The sequence below is a fragment of the Vicugna pacos genome, chromosome 14, assembly GCF_048564905.1.
Source record: "Vicugna pacos chromosome 14, VicPac4, whole genome shotgun sequence".
Lineage (NCBI taxonomy): Eukaryota > Metazoa > Chordata > Mammalia > Artiodactyla > Camelidae > Vicugna > Vicugna pacos.
Window position 1 is genome coordinate 4,224,823 of NC_133000.1, and position 21,797 is coordinate 4,246,619.

At 45.5% G+C, this 21,797-nt stretch overlaps 1 protein-coding gene and 1 long non-coding RNA gene across 6 annotated transcripts in view; one reads left to right on the plus strand and one right to left on the minus strand.

The window, feature by feature from the left end:
* LOC116283275 (protein POLR1D-like) overlaps positions 1–6,729 on the plus strand; it is a 36,361-nt gene extending 29,632 nt beyond the window's left edge. For both annotated transcript variants that reach the window (XM_072976049.1, XM_072976050.1), the window contains exon 3: positions 5,698–6,729. In XM_072976049.1, coding sequence (XP_072832150.1) covers positions 5,698–5,965 — 268 coding nt within the window. In that variant the 3' untranslated portion in view covers positions 5,966–6,729. The remainder of the gene's footprint in view (positions 1–5,697) is intronic.
* Positions 1–21,255, minus strand: part of LOC116283356 (uncharacterized) — a 47,288-nt gene extending 26,033 nt beyond the window's left edge. For 3 of the 4 annotated variants that reach the window (XR_012079850.1, XR_012079851.1, XR_012079852.1), the window contains exons 1-3: positions 21,043–21,255; positions 11,039–11,177; positions 5,429–5,714 (exon numbers count right to left, since the gene is read on the minus strand). This is a non-coding gene — a long non-coding RNA (uncharacterized lncRNA). Of the gene's footprint in view, positions 1–106; positions 495–5,428; positions 5,715–11,038; positions 11,178–21,042 lie in introns of those variants that run through there. The other variant, XR_012079853.1, reaches the window with a different exon arrangement.
* Positions 21,256–21,797: the final 542 nt, after the last annotated feature.

A 21,797-nucleotide genomic window follows, 5' to 3' on the forward strand; every position in this document is an offset into this window, starting at 1 on the left:
GCCTGGTATTTATTTCCGCTGCCTGACCCAGAACAATGCCTTACACAGGAGAGAGTCCAATTTTTAAAAATTAAAATTACAGACATTTATGTACAGATACATCAACTATTTTTCATTACTTTTAATTGTAATGCCGGAGACAGAGTGTACTGAAAACCTCCTTGGCCTCAGGACTGCTGTATGCAGAGGAGTTAAGGATTAACAGTGTTTAATGCGGATTATAACACGATGAAAGAACTTCTCAGGTGGCCACCCACTGAGGCACCTGACTGCCAAATTATAAACCGTAGCGCCATGGGTGGTTATGGTGGCTGCGGCACCTTAAACAAGATGAGCTGTAACTGACCACGGCATCAAGACCGAAAATAGCACCCAGTGCCGTGGGTGCTGGGAGTGCAGCTGTGCTTCTTTCCAGGGCTGCTCCTTCAGACTCACGCCCGCGGTCGTGCACGATGGAAGACAGGATGCCTTTTGCTGGTGTAGGACGGGGTTGGCTGTAGAATAAAGGAATGAACTGGGACACATTGTGTGGAAACTGGCTTCCATGATGCCAAGGCTCCTATTCCCCGACCAGAAAAAGAACCATAATTTCCTACTGCCTGATGTACTGTACAAATTTCCAAGTCACATGTGTGCGGGGAGTTCTCTGCTTTTGTCCTTGTCTGTGTGAGGCTCTCCTGGGCTCATGAGAGGCCAGCGTCCTCAGCTGACCTGACGCTGCATACGGAACTACTGCGAGGTACCTGACCCTGGTGACCAGCGTGCTGACAGCTTTTCACCTGCGGTTCCCTTCCCTGCCTGCTCTGGGCCATCTGGTTACACTGCAGGTGCCAGTCTCTCATCTGCTCCTTCCGTCCCAGCTGGGATGGTGCTGGGAGGGGGACTCCGGAGTCAGACCCCCTGCTTCCAATCCCAGCCCCATGTCCTACTAGCTTGGGACCTTGGCTGAAAAAGCTGCTTCTCTCTTGTCCACATGTAAGACGGGTGATGGTGGGGGAGATGAAGTGAGGTGACATGGGTGACGCGACAGCCCCGGGAACTGCTCATAAGTGCTGGGCAGCATCGCCTGCGCTGTTGTTCTCACTGGTGCGGGATCGGGTGTCACTATTTGGTGGGTCACATTCATGAAACTTTTAGAAACCAAAGTGGCAGGTCTAAGTCTGTAGAATGCTAGAAATTCCTACCTCTGTCCTTCAGCAGAAGAGAGACAAAAGTAGTAAAATCAGAAAGAAAAGTTATGTGTATTTTCCCCACTCTGTCCTCTAGGTTTGTTTTTCAGTTTACCATTGTTCATCAGTCCAGTATGGTAACACAGGGAGAAAGCACTTGAGTTTTGCAAATGATGTTATACAGTATGCCTACTCAAGAAAAAGGGGAAGAAAGACGAAACGCTCACAAGCCTGGCCTCTCGATCCATCTGAGTCTCTCCCGTGGCTTGCAGGACCCTTCATCCCAGCCCCAGGCTGACAGCTTTGGGAGCGAAGGGAGTCGCTTCACCTTTTAGTTTAATGTGGACAGAACGCCAGATCTTAGTCTGACACGGCTGTCATGAGTACTTTCTAAAGCAGTTTTAACCAGGCTCATTATATTTAGAGTTTTATATCCATTTATGTTGTTAGCACCTTCAGTCTGGCTCTTCCCACATGAGCTAACATAACTTTCTAAAATAAACCAAAAAGTAGCTAGCCAGGGTGAGAAAGTCGACCTTGTGTGGGTCAGAGCCCCACACAGGGAAGCGGTTGCCTGTGACCTTGTGTGGTCCCACATCTCTGGGCACAGCCAGTGACAGAGCCGGTGCAGACACATTCAGGAGCCACGGCCTGTGGCTTTTGCCTCGATGCTGATGTGAAAAAGGCTTTAGGATGGTTGAGTATCCAATGCCAGCTTGTCATGCCTCAAATACAGGAAAAAAAAAAAGATGGCACTAAAAGAGAGCTGAGAAACAAGACAGACAGAGAGCAATGAAGTGAAGTGGTTTCCTAACGTGATGAAGGAGAGAAGAGTCACATACAAAACGTGAGCTGGGAATCTCAAACTGGAAGGGGCCTTCATGATCACCCCCTACTCCAACCTTCAGTGTCGTGTCTGAGGACCAGCTACAAACAGAGTTTACAGATCATTAGGAAATGCAAATCGTAAGGTCAGAGGTAACACTTAGTAGCCCACTGACCCCGGTATCAATGGCGAATTGAGATGTCCTAGAAAGTGAAACTTGCAGAGATAGAAGCTGATCCATTTTAAGTACCAAAACTTTAAAATGTTAACCATTTTAATGAAAATGTCTATAAAACATCTTATAAGCTTTTTCTTGATGGCTCAGGGTTTTGTTTTGTTTCGTTTTGTTTAATCTTTTTTTCATTGAGAAACATCAGATATTCTGGTCTGTTTTTGATTAACTTATTATCCCCAGTGATTTGAAACTACATTGTCTTGAGTTTCCATCACGAACAAATCCCTGATATATTAACTTGAGTGCTACATATATTCTTTTTCATGAAGGGAGAGTGAGTAGTAATAATATAGTTCCACAATCCCTTGTTTAAAGCCCTTGGATCCAGATAAGTTTCTAAATTTAGATATTTCCACAGTTTAGGAAGGTCCTACAGCACAGACGGCGTGCACGACAGATACCCCCAGTGGTACCTGTTCAACACACTGTCGTTTCCTCAGCAAAGTGTATGAATGCTCACCCCAGGTGGGACACAGAAGTGCCCACTGTCAGGTCAGGTCAGGTCAGGTTTGGCTGCCAAGTGAGTTGTGACATCAGAAAAAGAACTTGGTTTTCAGAGGCTTTTAAATTTTGTAATTGTGCTTAAGAAATCAGACCCACGGGTAACACTTGCTGAAGATTTCCTCTATTCCAGGCACTGTGCTACGTGCTTTATGCATCTCATTAAGTCCTCGCGGCAGGCACATACTTCTGTTACTCCCATTTACAAGTAGAAAACTGACACACAGAGGCACTCAGTAACTCTCCCATCATCACAAAGCTAATTAAGTTGCAGGGCGACGATGTGTACCAAAGCTGACCTTTACTAAGGGCTTGTTGTGTATCAGGCATTGTCTGGGCACTTTACACATTCTCCCTCCTTTGATCTGCATCCAACCCTGTGAAATAATCAGTATCATTATCCCCATTTAATAGATGAGAGGCAACAGGGAGATTATTTAACATGCCCAAGGTTCAGTCTGGTAGACAATATGATTCCAGAGCACGTGTGTATACCACGTCGTATGAGCTTGTAGCAATAAAACAACTGGTGATGAGATTCAGCAAAATTAATTACTGCATTAGAGGCCACATGCCTCTCTGCTTGTGATGTCTTCAAACATCAGCACTGATGCTACGCTCCTTATACTTCCAACCACTCAGTGTAGGTTTTATAATTTCTTCATATGGGATCATTTACTACATGTCCCCTGACATTTGCCCGCACCCCCCCCCCACTATCTCACTGTCCTGCCTTATTTATTAGTGGAGTATGGGTGAGCACCTGTCAGCATTTCCAAAACGTGTCCTGGCACATCTGGGAGGAGATACTTTCACAGCCCCCTTCTCCCTCCCCTCAAGGAACCCGAGGTGTCTCCAAGCCGTCCTTCACTTTTCACCTTGAATAGAATCCTAGCCACAACCAACATTAAAAATCACCTCTTTGATGTGAAAAAGAGATGGAAAGGCCAGTTTTCTTGTGGACTTTGTTGTAGAAAACCATCTAATTCTAGAATAGCTCTCTTGCTCCTGTGCTGAGTCAGTGGGTTCCACTAGCAGCAGGAAGCTAGGAACGCCTCCTCAGACACACCCCTCACTCTGTGTGAACCCCGCAGCTCTCCAGCCTATGGAGAACTTTGTCCATCTCGGAAAACCACCTGGTGTTACAGATGATCTCACATGGAAGATGACAAAATACAGTCGAATTTGCCAGGGGGTTCCAAAAGTTTTAGGATCCTGGGTCACTGTCCCAGCTGGCAATAATCACCTTCCTTACTCATTCAGTCCAGAGAAGAACTGATTGGTTTGAGCAGCACTGAGATGACCCACTGCACTGGAAATGCCCCAGAATCCTTCCAAAGCTGGCTGTGTTTCACTGGCTGTTTCTGGCCTGCCACAGCCAAGAGAGGCAGGTGGTCCATGGCTTATGACCATGATTTGCTCCTGCAGTAAGCCCTGCGCCACGGCTGGCAAAGAGGGGCAATCTCCGCTTCTTCTGTTCTGCGTTGAGGAGGAGTCTCTTCCCGCAGCCTAGCGGTGTCGTGCTGTTTTGTAACACGCTATGTGTCCTGCTCTTCTGGTTCTTTGCTAAGTTTGCCACTGCAGTGGTTCCAGTGCTGTCACTCAGTCAGTTCTGGAATTCAGTGATATCCTACAGAATCACTGAGGGAAGAGCCCGGACCTCCCTCCTAACTGCACAGAGGGTCCTTGCGCTGTACCTCCGGGAGCTATACGTGGCTAACGGCCCCACCACAACTGCTGCTCTTGTCCCCTTGTCCCTCTGTTGTCCTGAGCATTGAGCACGCGGGCGCACACTACCCCTGAGTCTCATCAGACACTTCCTCTGTCCGTGCTGGCTCAAGAGCTGCTTCTCTGCAGCAGGAGCCACTTTTTTTTCCCCCCCTCTCCTTTTATTTCCAGATTCAGTGCCATTCTGGTTGCCTGAGATGGCCTGACCGCCATACAAGGACACTAGGCTGGTGACCACTGACACTTCTCTTCCACGGGGCTAGACTGGAAAAATTACTGCAGTGGGGTGCTGGTGGGCTGGTTTTGAGGCATCGCATGGGATTCTCCTCGAATCACAGTTTGATTTAAAGATGGATATTGTGGAATCCTACATTCATTTTTGCTAATACCAGCCACCCTGAGTAACATGACTTGGGGGATCAGTAACCTCCTAAAACAGCCCATCATGTGGCAGACAGCTCAAGGCCAAGAGAAATACTCAGCTTTTCATTTGTGTGGGGTTTTCTTTTCTAAAATGAAAGAGTTACTAGACTGGAAAAAAAAGATGAACACTGAGTATGTAAGTAGATCTAAGCATGTAAATCAATGATTTAATTAGTGACATGCTTCCTCTTGGGTGAACCTGATTCATGAAGCCTCCGTCCAGAAACTCACCCAGAGGGTGGACGTATGACTCATGCTCCCTGACAGAGCCGACTCAGAAGTAGAAAGTGCGAGCTTTTTAGAAGGGGAAAGGCAGTGACTGTTCTTCAGGCATTCTGGATTGCTAGGGCAGCTCACTTACACGCAGGGTTCAAGACACAGGGGGTATCCTTTTTTGTTCCTCCTGGGGGGAGTTGTTTTTACTCTTTGATATTTAAAAACAAGCCACCAAAACCTGAACTCGAAACCCAGATTACAGTCAGATCAGGCATTTGTGGTTTAGAGACGGTATCACATGACTCAGCTCATTCGTACTGCGCTTCATACCTGAACATATGTTACAGCAGGAAAGTTAGTCCCGACAAGGAGGAAAGGTTGGTCTTCAGAGAAGGTCCCGCCAGTCTGTGTCCGGAGTCCTGAGGGTGCCGGGCGCGCCCCCTTGTGCGCGGAGTTTACACTAGGTGGCGTGCCAGGAAAGCCAAACAAACTCAAACTTGGTCCTGTGCAAGCAGGGTTCTCTGGCGCTCACTTCGGCCGGTGGGTGCAGCTTTGGGGTCAGTATGTGGTTTGTGAGTGCTTTCTTTTCTCCCCTCCAGGATGAAGTGTCCTCTTGCTGGTACAAATAAAAGATTTCTAATTAACACAATTAAGAACACACTGCCCTCTCATAAGGAGCAAGACCACGAACAAAAAGAGGGCAGTAAGGAGCCCGCGAGAAGCCAGAACCAGAAGGAGGCGAGCCGGCAGAAGCACAGGACGCACCCCTACGAGCAGGGCGCGCAGACCCGGGGCGCCGCCCGCCGCTCGCCGCCGAGGAAGCGGGGCAGCCCGGAGCGCGGCGGGAAGCGGCCCGGCAAGCGGTGAGGCCCGGGCCCGCGGCTGGCGGCGCAAACACCCTCACCCCAGACGGGCTTCCCGGCTGGTCCGCTGTCCTGACCGCAGAAAATCACCCAAGACTCCGAGGGGAGAGGACAAAGGGGCCGCTCTGAAGACGTCTTGGCGAGTCTGAGCTGCTTCCGCGGTGTAACACACACGTGTACCGTTTTCCTTCTATCCCTTTGGAAGTTGGTTTCAAAATAAATCCAGAACTTAGTTTTCAGAGATTGTTCAGACTAGTTTCAGTTTTTCTAATGTGCTGCATTTGTGGTTATTTCTCACAATCTCTCTCGAAAAAAAAAAAAACTTGTAAGTCCTACACTTTGCTTTTTTGAGGTGACAAATTAAAATTTTAGAAATCTGTCCAGTAACCATATTTATGAAAAGTTGTAGCCCTCCACAGGCTGGAAATTTACCAAGAAATTGATGGCTCTGCACCTGTTGGCCTTTATGTAGGAAAATATCAAAATCCCTTTGAATTTAGTATTCCTTGTCAATAACCAGAGGTTAAAAATGGGCTCTGTTGTTTCCTTGTGCATTCTCAGACTCATTCCTGAGATAGAACAGTTTTTTCTATATTTAATTTTGGGGGCAATATGTACGTTTTAAGTGGTGCTTTAAAAAGAATCTTCAAAAGTTAAAATAAACCTTATTTTAGTGCTATGCTTTGTTTAGCTAAAGACCTATGATACCACTTTTAGTCTAGCTGTTTCAGAAATCTGAATTTTAAATAAAAGTGTGTTTACAATGCCTTTTTTGTTTTTTCAATATCAGTGTGACTCAGTTTTAACATACAATTATAAATCTTTTGAACCTATATTCTTCCTTTCACACTCAGGAAAATGTCGGCAAGCACCCTCCTCCCCTGTCCACAAAAGGAAGACGAATCTAAGAAGAGTCTGTCTCTCTGTCCATATCCCCCCCACCCCCAAATCTTCCAAAGCCACTGAGCTTATGCCTGGCTGCTCCCAGATAATCAGTCGCTGCAGCCCAGCTCCCTGCTTCCTGGCAGCAGAGAAAACCCTTTCTAAATGCTAGAAAGGAGCATATCCGTAAAGTTAGCTTTGGCGGAAGTTAGAGGAACCAGAACAGATGCGTACCGCTCCTGCCCCGGCCAGTGAGCTCTGCCACACCTGCTCAGTCTGCCCGGACGGGACACAGACCAGAGCTGTCCCACTCTGCACCCTTCTCCCCTAGGCCCCGGGCCTCACCTGTGACTTCCTACCAACACTCTCCCCTCTCAAACACTCCAAAGGAAGCACTTCGTTCACATGACTTTACCCAGATCTAGTTACGCATTGGCCTGTTATCTGTGCTAAATTTGAGATGTCTTATATTTAAGTATCTACTAGAAATGGTGGGGTCATGGTTTTTAAAAATTCTTGTTATAATGAAGTAGAATAAAGTTGAGTTGTATCATTTGTCTATGTGCTCCATGTTTAGAGCAAATGGGCAAGTTCATTGTTCTTTAAAGGGAGATGATTATAACAAGCATGTATCTTCCAATCGGAAGTAAGGGAAGCTCTCTAGCCTGATCACACTTACCTTTCTCACACAACTGTGTTAAAGGACAACTGTTCTACAAAACCGTTTTCCCTTTAAAAACCACTTCTGAAATTATTAAATCTTTGAAACTTTCATCAAGAGCAAATTATCCATTCATATTCCACCTCTCCACAGTAGATGTTAGAGAGAGTCTGTCCTGAGATACACACACCAGCTACTTTGTGCTTCTGCGGTTAAGATACTGGCATCGCTGAGTGTCCATCCACCTCGGTGTCAGTGGCCAGCGTCCAGCAGAATTGTACTGAGGGAATCACACAGCCCAGGATGGGAAGTGGAGGACTTGAATTTCAGCCCCACCTCTGCCGTTGGCTTACTGTGGGACCTTATCTGGGCCACTTCCCTGCACCCCGTATCCTCCTCACCTGCAAACTAAGGTGTTTGTGGTGAGTCTCCAGTTTTAAAACAAGTAGAGACAGAAGGGCACGCGTTAGCCCTAAGCTCAGGGACTGCATTTCGTGCCTCCACTCAAACACGCAGCAGGAGTTAAACACAAACGTGACTTAGCAAAATTCACTTTCTGTTTTGCCTCATCTTAGAAAACACAGCCTCTAAGAAAAGTGAATGAGAAGCCATGGTCTCTGCCTTGTCCCGTCCCCTGCTGGTGGCTAGTCTTTCTGAACAGCCCAGACACGAAGGGAGTGCAAGCCAGGTAGGTAGTTTTACCAAGAGCAGGCTACGTACTAAGGACGTTTCCTCAGGTCTGATTCTGGAAGGTGGTCATGCAGTTTTTAATTTCTCTTGTGATTTTTCTTTTGGCAGGGTGGATAAATCTGCCTCAAATCTACATAGTGGGATTTATCATTCTTTCACTGATTATTAATGTGATTAGCATGCTCGTCTATGTTTATATTATTACATAATATCTGTCACCCCTAGAAGTCATGCCGCTGTCCTTGGATCATAGAGTATCTGGTAGGTAATCAGTGATTGTTTAATAGACGTTACCTGCGGTGAATTTCTGATAAAGTTCGCCTTGCCACTTTCCTAAGGAGTGTTAAACCCATAAGGATTCTCACCACAAGGTATCGTAGGCTACAATGGAAACCGTGGACAATAACATTTTTTGTGGCATTTATGGGCAAACATGGGTGGCGCTTTTCCACCCAGCTTTATTGAGATATTCAGTATCTGACATATAACACTGTGTAAGTTTAAGGTGTGCAATATGATGATTTGATGTAAGTTTATATTGTGAACTGATTACCACAATAAGGTTAGTTAACACATTCATTACCTCACAGTTACGTGTGTGTGTGTGTGTGTGTGGTGAGAAATTTAAGACAGGCCTTTTAAAACCCTGTGTCCATATGGTTATCTTACAACCCTATGAGGAAGGTGCCATCACTCCCTTTTACAAATAAGGAAACTGAGAAGCATTTAATAGACTGCCCACGGTCACAGAAGTGGCAGAAATCCTATCTGAAGCCAGGACTGTCTGAATCAAAAACCTATGTTCTTTCCTCTACCTTATGCTGAACTTTGATCCAAACTCAGCTCCCTCAAAACACAGGACTAGGATGTCTCAATGTATATACGTCCCAAGGGGTCCCAATTTAAGAACCTAAAACCCTTTTATAACCAATGCACTTCATTGGTTAAAATTTACTCCTGGAGACCTGAATGCAGAAGCTCTGTGCAGGGGACATTTGCACTGCGGCAATGCCTCCCCATAGGACACTTTAGACAGCTGCCTAAATCCAAGAGAGAAACTCTCACCGTTCTGTTGTTTAAGCAGTTAAATGGCAGCCGATGGACTGGAAACTCAACTCTCCATGTGAAGCACGTATTTCAGGTTACTTCACATTTAACCTTTTTTCCACCCACAAAAATAGCAAGATTTAGGAGTTTAAAAGTCTTAGAGTCAAGGCCTCTTTGGTACTATACACAACATCCTATGATCCAAGGAAAGTACACTGCCTCTACCTCGACCTCCTTGGAAAGGTGTGTCACAGATCACAGCCTGAGCCCTGCCCTGTGGCTCATCTGAGTCTAGACAGTGAGGAGACTTTGCCAAATGGAAACACTTGTTCTCATTCTGGAAAAGACGGCAGAGAAGCGGGCTCTCTCACACACAGGAACACATCAAAAAGTAAATTAATTAATGAATCCACATTAAACTGGCATGACAACGCAGTAAACATGATTCAGAGGAATTTCATAAATAAGTCATTTTTACTTGGGTTGCAAATCTCAGCAGAAAGCCTTGGGCATTATGAAAAGGCCAATAATTAAAAACTTAGACTTGGAAGCATTATTAATAGTTGATTATATGAGCAACTTCTTCCATCTATTTGACCCTGTAATTTTCACTGTTGGTTTATATAACTTATAAAAATTTCCTCAGTGAGACAGAAACTCCAGGTATAACGTATTTTATAAAATACCAGAGGGAGATGTTTCTCCACCAGGTGAACGTATAGCCTGCCTTCCGCAGTGGTCCCCGATCTCTCCTAAATTGTTTTTTCTCATTTATTCCTCTGGTGTAGTCCTCTCAAAATGAACTAGTCTATGCTGTCCAATTACGAACCTCTGTTAAGTCCAAATTATACATCTATCAGTCTGATGGGTAGTCTTTCAAAGCTCAATGTCAGTCTACAAAGGTAAACCAGCAAGACTGGTCTTTAATCCTATATCCCACAGGGAGAGCAAACTGTCCATTCTCACTCACTCAGTAAACACAGAACCAAACACTGCGACAAGCACAAGCTGGGCCCAGACCTGAGCAGTTCAGCTCCTGTCCTCCAAATCTGCCAGACCATGTTCACATCTTCCAAATGGAAAGGTGTAGCGTATTTGCGCAGCGCAAGATTTGCTTCCTAAAACTATCCTGGCCCCACCTGCACGTATCCAACCTTCCTGCAGGAAGCAGCTGGTGGCCGTTCACCAGCACAAACGCAGCACAGACGCTTTCATTTTCATTCTTTAAGAGAAGTTTTTCATTTGGATGAGTTCTAATAATATGTAGATATCTAATGAATCTTCCAAGTCTGTATGTGTTTCAAAATGTATATATATAATCAGCTCATGTAAAACTACTAGAAACACATGAGGAACAGAGTAAAAATTCGGCAGAAGATGAAATATTGACAAAATATAAACACCTAATGAGCATATGAAAAAATATCTCACCAGTAAACAAAAAACGCAAATTAAAATGACTTTCTCACCTTTCAAGTTAGCAGTTTTAACCAAGTAATTCTGTGACAAATGTGGTGATACAAACATTCTTCAAAAGACAATTAGTGAGTGGATAAAATGGCTCAAATTTCCAGGAAGCTTTAAAATGTCCTCTTTTGTTAATAAAAAACCCCGCTTCTAAGAGTTTCTCAGTTAGATTCTGTGTTCAATTTGGTATATATCCTTATCGAGATATTTGCTAAAATAATCTCGTCTCAGTACTTGACTTTCCGTTCATGCCCTTGTTTTAATGATTCTGCTTTATTACCAACAAACTTAGCAATAATATCAAAGTAAAAAGGTAAATAAATCACAAACCTCTTTTCTCAGATGTTAATTACGTTCATTTTCCCCACGTTCCCTTGTAGGCCGGACCACACGCTATAAAGCTGGGATGGTCTTTTGCAGGATGCAGTGTTTGCTCTGAATTAGTGGCCAATAAATTGTTCTTCGTCTCCTAAAGCCAGAACACAAGAGGATGTGGAAACTCACAAAATTTAAATTAATGATTCACTCTCAAAAAATATGTGCTCCCTTCTCTCTAAATCTCTGAGCTCTGCAGGTCTGATCTAGTGCCCCATGGAGAAAGAGTGCTTGATACACCTGGGGTCACGGTAGTGGTTCCACCGAGATGGAAGTCAGGACTACCCAATGGCAATTTCAGCCTCCTCTTAAACCACTGGGAGTTTGACCAGGAAGGTTAAAAGAAAATTGGCACCAAATCTTGGAACTGGAAGAAGCTTAGGAGGACTCCTGGTCCACCTCTGTGAGTGACCACACTCAGGGGTAAAGGTTAGTGGAAGCACAAGGTCGTGGCCACATGGGCCAAGTCATGCCAAGCCCACACAGTGCCTTCACATGAATGAGAGCAAGTTGTGTTGTGTACTTTCCACTGCTGAAGTCTGTGATGCCTTGGCCAGCTAAGTACAAGCTGGATTCTGCCCTGATTCGTACCCTCAGCTGGGAGCCTTGTTGCACGTTCCATCACTTAGGGTTCCATGCAGCAGCCCTGCCAAGGACTCAGACAGCTCATGAATGAAGGTCTAGGTTATCCCACTAGACAAAGAGCCCTGACCAGCTGAGGTGCTGGCTAAAGGCAACTGGACCATGGAATGAGCAGCAGAGGACAGAAATAATAAATACCAGCCATACTGTCATGACCGGTTGAAGAAATAAAGATTATATCTTTTGATGATTTAAATGAGTTTTCCATCTCTTTTCTCTTCCTTTCCCTCAAAATTATATATACAATGTCTTGGCTGTAGTTTGATTTTCCCTTGAGTCTACAGAAGTGAGTGAGCATTGAGACAGAGCTAGAAGTAGAGTGAAATCAGGTGGCGATCCTGGAGCCCAGGGGCCTCGTGACGTCACTTCCAGAAGCAGTGGCGGGGTGTGACGCTAGTTTTCCTTTTGGTAAAGTGAGTGGGTCTGTATGTATGACAGTATCACTGGGATAGACTGGGATATTTTTGGAACAGTGTGTGTCTGCATGATCTCAGTGTGGACTAGAATGACTTTCTTTCCTTGGTACCTCTTCCTGCTCTTCCATTTGGAACAGATTCTTGTCCAGCCATTGGGGTGGTCACACGAGCCAGGCTATGCCAATCAAACAGACTACTTCAACTCTGAAGCCAAAAAAGACTCATCCAAGCAGGAGATCTGACCAAAGCAGGTGCAGATTAGGCTAATAAAGTCTGAACAGAAACCTACAGAACTTGGAATCTGAACAGAAACCTACAGAGAGAAGGTACGTGGAGCTGCAGTCATCGGATAGTCCTGTGTTCCTGCTTCTAAGTTCCCCAGAGAACCCTCGTCCTGTCTTTCCCCAAGCTTGGCTGTGAAGCTGTTTGTCAGTATTCTTCCAATAAATTCCCTTTGAGCTTTAATTCACTGTGCAGGCGTCTACTGCTTGCAACCAAGGAACCTTAGCTACTGCAACTATGCAAGTATAAAAGAAAAGAAAAAGAAGCTCCTAGATAGACGAAGTGAAAAATAGCAAAGAGAGAATGGTGTGTATAGCATGTTACAGTCTGTGCAAGAAAATGAGACAGCCTTGCCTGGGCATGGAATATCTTTGGACATGGCCGTATTCAAGAAACTGCAAGCAGAGTGGGGGGACTGGAGTGGAAGGCAGGCCTCCTTTTTTACTACTGTAACTTTTTTGAAAATTAAACCATGTACATTGTTTTGAAAATAATTATTTTGTTTTAAATAAAAGAATTAAGTAGATATACCTGCACTGTTATGGAAATGATAAAATGTTATGTGAAAAAAGCAAGCTGCAGCACTTCAAGAAAAATATGATCTCATCTGTGTATGGCTCTTGAGAAGGAGAGAGGGAGGGAGAGAGAGAGAGGGAGACAGAGTGTGTATGTATGTTTGTGTATGTGTGCACACACCTGTGCATATGTGTGTGGAAGGGTGTGGGGTAGTTTATATACCTAGAAAAGCATCTGGAACTATACCTATCAAACTGACAGTAATAAACACAATAATCAACAGAGAAAAATGGAAAGCTCTTCCTCTAAGATCAGAAGCAAGACAAGGATGCCTGCTATCACCACTCTTATTCAATAGAGTACTGTAAGTCCTAGCTAGAGCAATTAAACAAGAAATAAAATGCAACCAAATTGGAAAGGGAGAAGCAAAGCTGTTGCTGTTTGCAGATGATGTGATCCTGTATACAGAAAACCCCAAAGACTCAACCAAAAAACTGCTGGAACTAATAAAATTCTTCGGTAAGCTGCAGGATACAAAATCAATATACAGAAATTAGTTGCATTTCTATACACTCAGGATGAAACATCTGAAAAAGAAACTTAAAAAAACTATCCCATTTATGATAGCATAAAAAATAAATAAAATACTTAAGAATACATTTAATCAAAGGAGTGAAAAGGTCTGTACAATAAAAACTACAAGGCTTTGGTGAAAGAAATTGAAGAAAACACAAACAAATGGAAAGGCATTCTATGTTTATGGATAAGAATAACTAATATTGTTAAAATGTCCATACTAACCATAGCCATCTATAGATTCAAAGCAATCCCCACCAAAATGCCACTGGTATTCTTTAAAGAAATAGAAAAAACAATCCCAAAATTTGTATGGAACCACAAAAGACCTTGAATTGCGACAGCAGTCCTGAAGGAAAAAGATAAAGCTGGAGGTGTCACACTTCCCAATTTCAAACTACACTATGAAGCTACAGTAATCAAAACAGTATGGTACTGGCACAAAACAGACACACAGAACAATGGAACAGAATAGAGAGCCTAGAGTTGAATACCTACTCATACAGTCAACTAACATTCAGCAAGGGCGCCAAGAGCACCCAATGGGGAAAGGATAGTTTCTTCAACGAGCAGTGCTGGGGACACTGGATAGGCATATGCAGAGCAATGAAATTGGATCCCTACCTTACACCACTCACAAAAATTACCTTGAAATGGGTCAAAGACCATAAGGGATAAGACTGCGACTATAAAACTACTATAAGAAAATGTAGAGAATTTCCTTGACATTCATGATGGCAATGATTTTTTGGATATCACATCAAAAGCACAAACAACAAAAGCAAAAATCAGCAGGGACTACATCAAACTTAAAAGCTTTTGCACAGCAAAAGAAACAATTAACAAAATTAACAATTAACAAAAAGGCAGCCTACAGAATGGGAGAAAATTTTTGCAAACCATATATCGGATAAGGGGTTCATATCCAAAATATATTAAAAAATTCAAATTACTCAAAATCAAAAAAAACAAACAATCCAATCCAAAAAATGGGCAGAAGAATTAAATAGATATTTTTCTAAAGAAGACACCCAGATGGCCAATAGGTACATGAAAAGATGCTCAGCATCACTAAGCATAAGGGAAATGCACTGCAGCATATGAAGAAACATCTATTTATTAAAAAGCAAATAAAATTTGGTAAGAACAGGGAGAGTCTGTGGTTTTTTAAATCAAAACCACTCACCACTCTAGAATTCTGCAGCCAAGAACATGGCCTCGTGTTGCCCCCATTCCCAATGGACGAGCTTTCTCCCAGAGGGGTAGTAGGATGCCAGCATTTCTCCTCCTGTCCCCAGCTACCTGCTGCTGAGACTAAGTTCTGAGCAAGTGTGGCCAAGCGGTTGGGCTGCTTTCTCCCACCTAGTTCCCACTGGTGACCACGGCTCTACCTTGGGCACAGTGCCACTGAGAATTCTGAGTCCCTGATCGCCCTTGCCCTGGCTTTAAGACAGTGGTTCCATGTCAAGAAGACCTGACAGTATGTCCCCACTCCACCTCATGCTCAGTTCATAAGGTGCGGGTGTAACTCAGAGAAAAGCACACCATTGCCCACAAGACCCCCCAGCTCCAGAGCCCCGACCCAGAGATCTTTCCTGGTGGAAGAAGGAGACCATAAAATAGACAGCGCCTAATCTCTTCCCAAAGAAACTGACTTTGTCTGCAACAGAACATGGGGAAGTTCAAGCCTAATGCACTCTGAAACAGCAGGGGTTGTGGTGAAAGACAACTGGGAGGATGCTGGTAGATTTGTGGAAGAGACAGGCTAAACTGAAGACTGCCAGTTTGCAGGAGAGAACTAGGGGGAAAAACACCTGGGAGTAGCTCTCCTGGCTAAGAATAAACATTGAACACTGACTGAAATGTAGGAACTATTTCTTCAGAGAAGCTAGAATTCCATTGGTTTGGTCTCCGGAACAACTGACGCCTCAGGGCATTGTTGAAAACAATAGAGCAATTATCCCACAATTCGTGGAGTTTAGCAGTTAGGTGTGATCAAGGAAAAGACAGCTAAGAAGAGCCCTGTCAAAACAATGCCATCCAGGTGGCTGTGGGCACACCCAAGGCTGCACACCCTTACGTGAGAAGCAACACCTGAGGCTCAGCACTGTGTGTCTGGCTGTGTGTGTCTGGTGGTGTGTATGTGTGTGATAAATAGACTTCATCGAATAAAAGCTTGTCCCTAGACAACTAATCAAGCAAATGGGAAAGGGGTACCAGAACCCAGAATTACTATTATAGATTATCTAAGATGATCAATTTCCAATAAAAATGTATGGGACATACAAAGAAAAATATGGCTCATACACTCAGGAGAAAAAAAGCAGGCAACAGAAAGTGCCTGTAAGAGTGACCAGATACTGGACTTAACAGATGGAGACTTCAAAGTAGTTATAAAAATGTTCAAAGAACTATTGGAAACCATGATTTACAAAATACAGGGAGGTACGCTGATAATATTACATCAAATAAATTGTATCAATAAAAAGATAAAAATTATTTTAAAAGAACCAAATAAAAATTCTGGAGTTGAAAAGCATAATAACAGAAGTGAAAAATTAACTAGAGGGGCTCAACTTCTTGTAGAAGAAGGAATTAACATACTTGAAGATAGTTTGATAGAGATTATGCAATCCAAAGGGCAAAGAGAAAAAAAAAAAAGAATGAAGAAAGATGACCAGAGCCTCAGGAATTGTGGGACACCACCAAGCACACCAACATACATGCAGTAGATGCCCCAGAAGAGGAGAAACAGAAAGAAAAAACATCTAAAGAAATAATGGCTGAAAACATGCCCAGTGTGTTGAAAAACACTAACCCACACATCCAGGAAGCTCAAACAATTCCACAAAAAGATCCACAAATAGACATAACATAGTAAAAAAAAAAAAAAAAAAAAGCTGAAAGCCAGATACAAGGCGAAAATCTTGAAAGTAGCAAGAGAAGAATGACTTACCAAACAGATGAGTTACATGCAGATTGATAGGAATTATGCTCCCTGCATCTTTCAAGCCTTTGGTGGTTGCACTCACCCCTGAGATACCACTCAGGGATTCAGTACGACTTCTGTTTATTTTTGGAAGGTAAGGACAATTCCCGGTTCTTTCACTTGGTTGTTCCTACCATAGTAACTCTTAGGCCATAGGTCACAAAGCCAACGTGGGAACCTGCCAGCTGTCAGGTATGTCTGTTCTAAGTACTCGGTCAGGAACAGGGTAAACAGTAAGACAGGTTTATGGACCCACAGCATCAGCTGGGAGAAGCACTCAGCAAAGTTCTGTTGACCACCTCATCCCTATAAACCTCCGCTGTCATTGGTGGGCTGCAGTGGAGTCCTGGGTCCCAGGGAATTAGCCAATGTCCAGAATTCCTGGAAAGTGGGTACTTCCCTGTTGCTGGTGTACACTTATTCTAATAAATGGCAGCAGGTCCTTTGGGAGGAATACTAGGAGGAAGCAGTGGAGGATGTATTCCTTCTTCAAGGGTGTCAGTCCTGTTGCTTTTTTAGGCTTAAGTTTATTGAAGAATAATTTACATACAATAGAATTGACTTTTTAAAAGAGTACAGTTCAACAAACTTTGACAGATGCTGATAATCGTGTACTACCACCATGATTAAGAACCAGCAGGATTTTTAATGTCAGCTGAAAAACTCATCCCAAAATTGTAAGGCAGAGCCAAGCTCCAGAAATTAACATGACCATTCTGAATCAAGAAGAGCATGACAATTTTGTCCTACCAGATATGAAAACTTCAATGACTGAACTTTAGAAGTAAATACCATGTGAAACTGTGCAGACATAGGTCGACTAATGGAACAGAATAGAGTCCAGAAACAGACTCAGCCCTTTAGGGAAACTCTACGTATGACAGAGATGGCATTAAAAATCAAAGAAGGAAGTATGAACTACTCAAACAGTAAAAAACATTTTTTAAGAAAAAGTCCTGGCATCCCAATCCTTAGGCCCCTAGAAAATCTGCAGAGGTGGCAATCTCCTGATTTTTTTTTTAAGGCAGATTTCCATCCTTCAGGTTGCATACGCCCATAAACCTCCAATTGTTATCTATATGGGAAAATCATGGTCCCTACATCTCTATGACATACTGATACGTATTCCAGATGGATTAAAAATTTAAATGGAAAAAGCAAACTTTACAGTCTTAAGAAGAAAATATAACCTACAGGTAGAGAAATATTTTGACTTTTTTTAAAAAAGGACAAATTATAGGGTATTTATAAATGTGAATTCATTATAACTTTCAACTACGTAACAAAAGACACCATAAGCAAAGCCTAAAGACAAACCACTGTATCTGCTTCTGTGAAATCTGAGTGGTTGTACTTTTCCCTATTCCTCTCATTAAGTACGAATACAAACTCTGGATATTAGATATAAAACAAGTGTGACAAGACTCTAAAAGGTGAAGGAGGCAGACTTGACAAGGACCCTGGAACCCGAGGAACAACATGATAATGAGTTCCTGGGTTTTCTTTTCACCTCATACATCCCCAACTTGGAGCTGAAGAAGCCAGCTATCGGGAAACACCAACAGCGCAGACTCAGGAAGCTGCAATCCCCACCCCCACCCCCTCCCTGTGCCAATAAAAGCCTGCTCTCTGTAGCCAAGACAAGGAACATTTCAGTCTAAGAATACAGACAACTTTTAGACAATAACTGCTCCACTCTCGCAACCACCACAGGATAAACTGTGGGTCTACCTGCCCCAATGCCAGCAAAAGCTGAGTGGAAAGCCTAGAACCCCATCCTTGCCAGGCTGACATGGGCACCCCGACATCCTCACCAGGGTGGGGTCAGAGAGGCCAGTTAGGGAGCTGGGGCTTCCATCTTCACTAGGTGGTAAGGAGCCCTGAGCCCTCCTTGGCACGCTGGCAGTGTCACTGGAGACCACGTGGGAGTCTGGACTTCCACTGCACCTGCTGAGACGGTGTCACAGCAGAGGCCTAACAAAGCCGGAACTTCATCCTCACACTGCAGTGACGCTAGGTGACAATGGAGGTCAAGTAAGAAAACTGTGACTCTGCCAAACCCATTAACAACTCCCAGGAAATAAAAACATAATCTGGCCAATAAAATAAAGACTGACAGTTTTTTCGTTTTCCTTTGTGCTTAGTCTACTTTCACTGGCTCACAGGGCACTGCATGCAGAGGACTTGCATCCGGAATTTCGGACCAGGGTTCCTTATGCAAAATGGCTGCACCCACACCTCAGCTCAGCAGCCATGTGCAGACACTCGGCCCTGGCCCTGGATCTAGAGTGTGAGACACAGAGGAGAAAAAATCAGAGATAAAAAGGCCCAGAAGCAAGCCCGCCTACCAGCTGTCGCCCTCCAAGGTCAGCAGGTTGGCAGGTGGGCTACCCACCCACAGAGACTCCTGAATCCCGTGAGCGGCCCCGGCCCCCACCAAGACACAGCAAGTCAATCAGTGCCCCCTATGCACACAAGAGGGTCACTGGAAAAGAGAACACGCTCTCTGCCCCCAAGGGGGATGGAAATGGTAGATCCCAGCCACCACCCTCAAAGGCAGATGGTCCACACAGGTGAAGAAGGATGGGGTCAGGGGCCTCCTGCACCAGCATTCCAGCTGACCCCCAAGGAGCCCCGATCGACAGTGGATACAGGGGAAAGGCTGTCGATCCTCAGTCGACGCTGGTGCTGCTTACTTGGTCCTAAGCACCAGCCCAGGCAAACTCAGTCACAAGAGTTGTGAAATAATGGGGTATCAGGAAGGGCCCAAGAACAGGCGTTAGAGCCACTGGAATGTGAGCTGGATGGGCAAAGGCTCACTCAGTCCTTCTGTGCGTCCCTAAATGCTCATACCCTGCTCGAAAGAGGTATCTTACGTAAATTGGAGGCTGCGTTCCACCTAACGGGAGACCAACTGGAGACCGGTGTGCCTGAGGTGAGGGCACACGGTGATCCTGTTACTGACTGAGGACAAACCTCCCCGGACAGAGCAAGTCGACCTCCCCAGAGTAAACCCCGAGGCTGGGTCTAGGAACAGCTGGGACGAGCTTCAGGAGCCAGTCCCGTGAGAGTCCATCTAAAACCTGGACATTCGTGGCCCAACAGAAAACAGCACCCTCTCCATCGGGAGGCCTTGTTGGCCCTGCCCCTGTTATATGGGGCCTAATTGACCAAGGCCTCCTTCGGCCAGGCCAGTAAGCCTGTAATACCGCCATTTTCCCCGTAAAGAAACCCAGTGGGGCAGGAATGAAGCCACCGAGGACACACATCCAGTGGTCCCTGATCCCTGCACCCTGCTGGCCACTCTGCCGTCACCAGGGCCTGGTGTCTGTATTAGATTTAAAAGATGCCTTCTTCTGTATTCCATTAGCCCCAGAGACAGAAGAAATTTTTCCTTTTGAGTGGCAGGACCTAAACACGCAACAAAAACAGCAACACTGCTGGACAGTCCGGCCCCAAGGGCTCAAAAACCCCCATCTCTGGGGAAACTTTAGCTAAAGACCTAAGAGACCTGCATCTGGAGGAGGGGACCCTCCCTCAGTGTGCATTCCGACCGCGAGCCCCAGTAAGGCCGCCTCCGAACCACCCTGCCGATAAACGGTATAACGTGTCCAAGAAAAAGCTCAAATGTCACAAACTGGGCTTCGGTCTCACAGAAGGTCAGAGAAGCCCACACCAGGAAAGGGAAGAAGCCATTTGCAGCCCCGCCCCTCCTAGAACTGGAAGACAGCTTAGGGGTTCCTGGGGGTGGTAGGGTTTTGCACATCTGAATCCCTAACTGTGGTCTAATGGCTCGGTCTCTATATGAAACGTTGGAAGGGAAGGGTGATGATCCTTTTGAAGGGGTTTTTCAAGAACTAAAGAAGTAGTTACTTCAGGTCCCTGTCCTGGCCCTCCCAGATCTGGCTACTTCGATACAGATCTGGGAGGCCATGAGTGGGTGTTTCATGAACATGGGCGATACTTCCTCCCCAGACCGCAGCTCGTCAAGCCGTCAAGCCGTGAGGGAGGCTGTCACAGAGCTCAGCACAGGAGGGAAGCCCTATACAACGGCTAGTTGAGGTCTTGGACACACCTGGCAGGAAAAGCATAATCAGTCCGAGAAGTGGGCCACGCCCCACCCGCTCAATGAACAACCCAAACACCTGACGCCCCAGAGCCCCCACCCCCCACCCCCAGATAAGGCCCATTCGGAACACAGGGACATGTCCTGGGGAAGACTGGCAGGCTGATTTCACTGTCATGCTGAGAGCAGCTGGCAGTTTCAGGTGTCTCTTGGTGCTGGTGGACGCTTTTTCTGAGAGGACAGACGCACCCCCTGCTAGGGCTGTGACTGCAGCTCCAGCGGCCACAGCGTGGCTAGGAGAAGTGACCGCTCCTCCGCCCGCGGCTGTGGCACCAGCAGGAAGCAGTCAAGGAGACGGGCACCCCCTCAACAGCGAGAAGCAGGACAAAAGGCAGAGGACGGGTTTGTCACCGGCAAAGCCCCTTAACAATTCCCAAGGAATAACAGAATCTGGGTAATAAAAAAGTCCAACCTTTTTTCTTTTTTCCTTGCTCTGAGTCGAATTTCACTGGCTCACAGGGGGCCGCGTGCGGAGGCCTCACACCCAGCACTTCAGACCAGAGTTCCTGGTGCCAAACGGCTGCGCCCACACCTCCGCTCAGGGCCGTGTGCAGAGACGCTGAGCAAGACCCTCAACCCACGACAGAGGCGGGCCGTGAGCTGAGACGCCCTGCCGGGCACCGGGCCCGAGTGTGAGCGGGCCCAGCTGCGCCTGCGCGCCGCCCTCCCCGCGAGAACCCCGCCCTCCCCGCGAGAACCCCGCCCTCCCCGCGAGAACCCTGCCCTCCCTGCGAGGCAATCCCTACGAAGCAGCGCCGCCCCCGGGGCTGTCGGGCAGAGCCTTGCTCTAGCATGCGAGCTCGCACCTCTTCATTCTTTAATCAAAGAATAAAGCTTTCCTCTGCTTCTGAACCAAACTCAAGTCTTGTACTATCAGCTCGAGCAATAGGGCAGATGGACCTTTGTTGGGGCCAACTCAAAAGGGGCGGCAACACTGGGACGTCTGTTCCCACCCTGCAGTCGTGAGGAAGCACCCTCTTTCCGGAACTTCTGTGGTGATGTTGAGGTGAAGCCAGCTAAAACATAAGATTTAAATAAGTAACAAAGTGTCATTATTATATCACGAATTTCCAGGTTGCGATAATAAATTGCTCATCATACCAAGAATCAGGAAAATTTTAAACCAAATGAAAAAGACAACAGGAGATGCCAACATCAAGATAACAT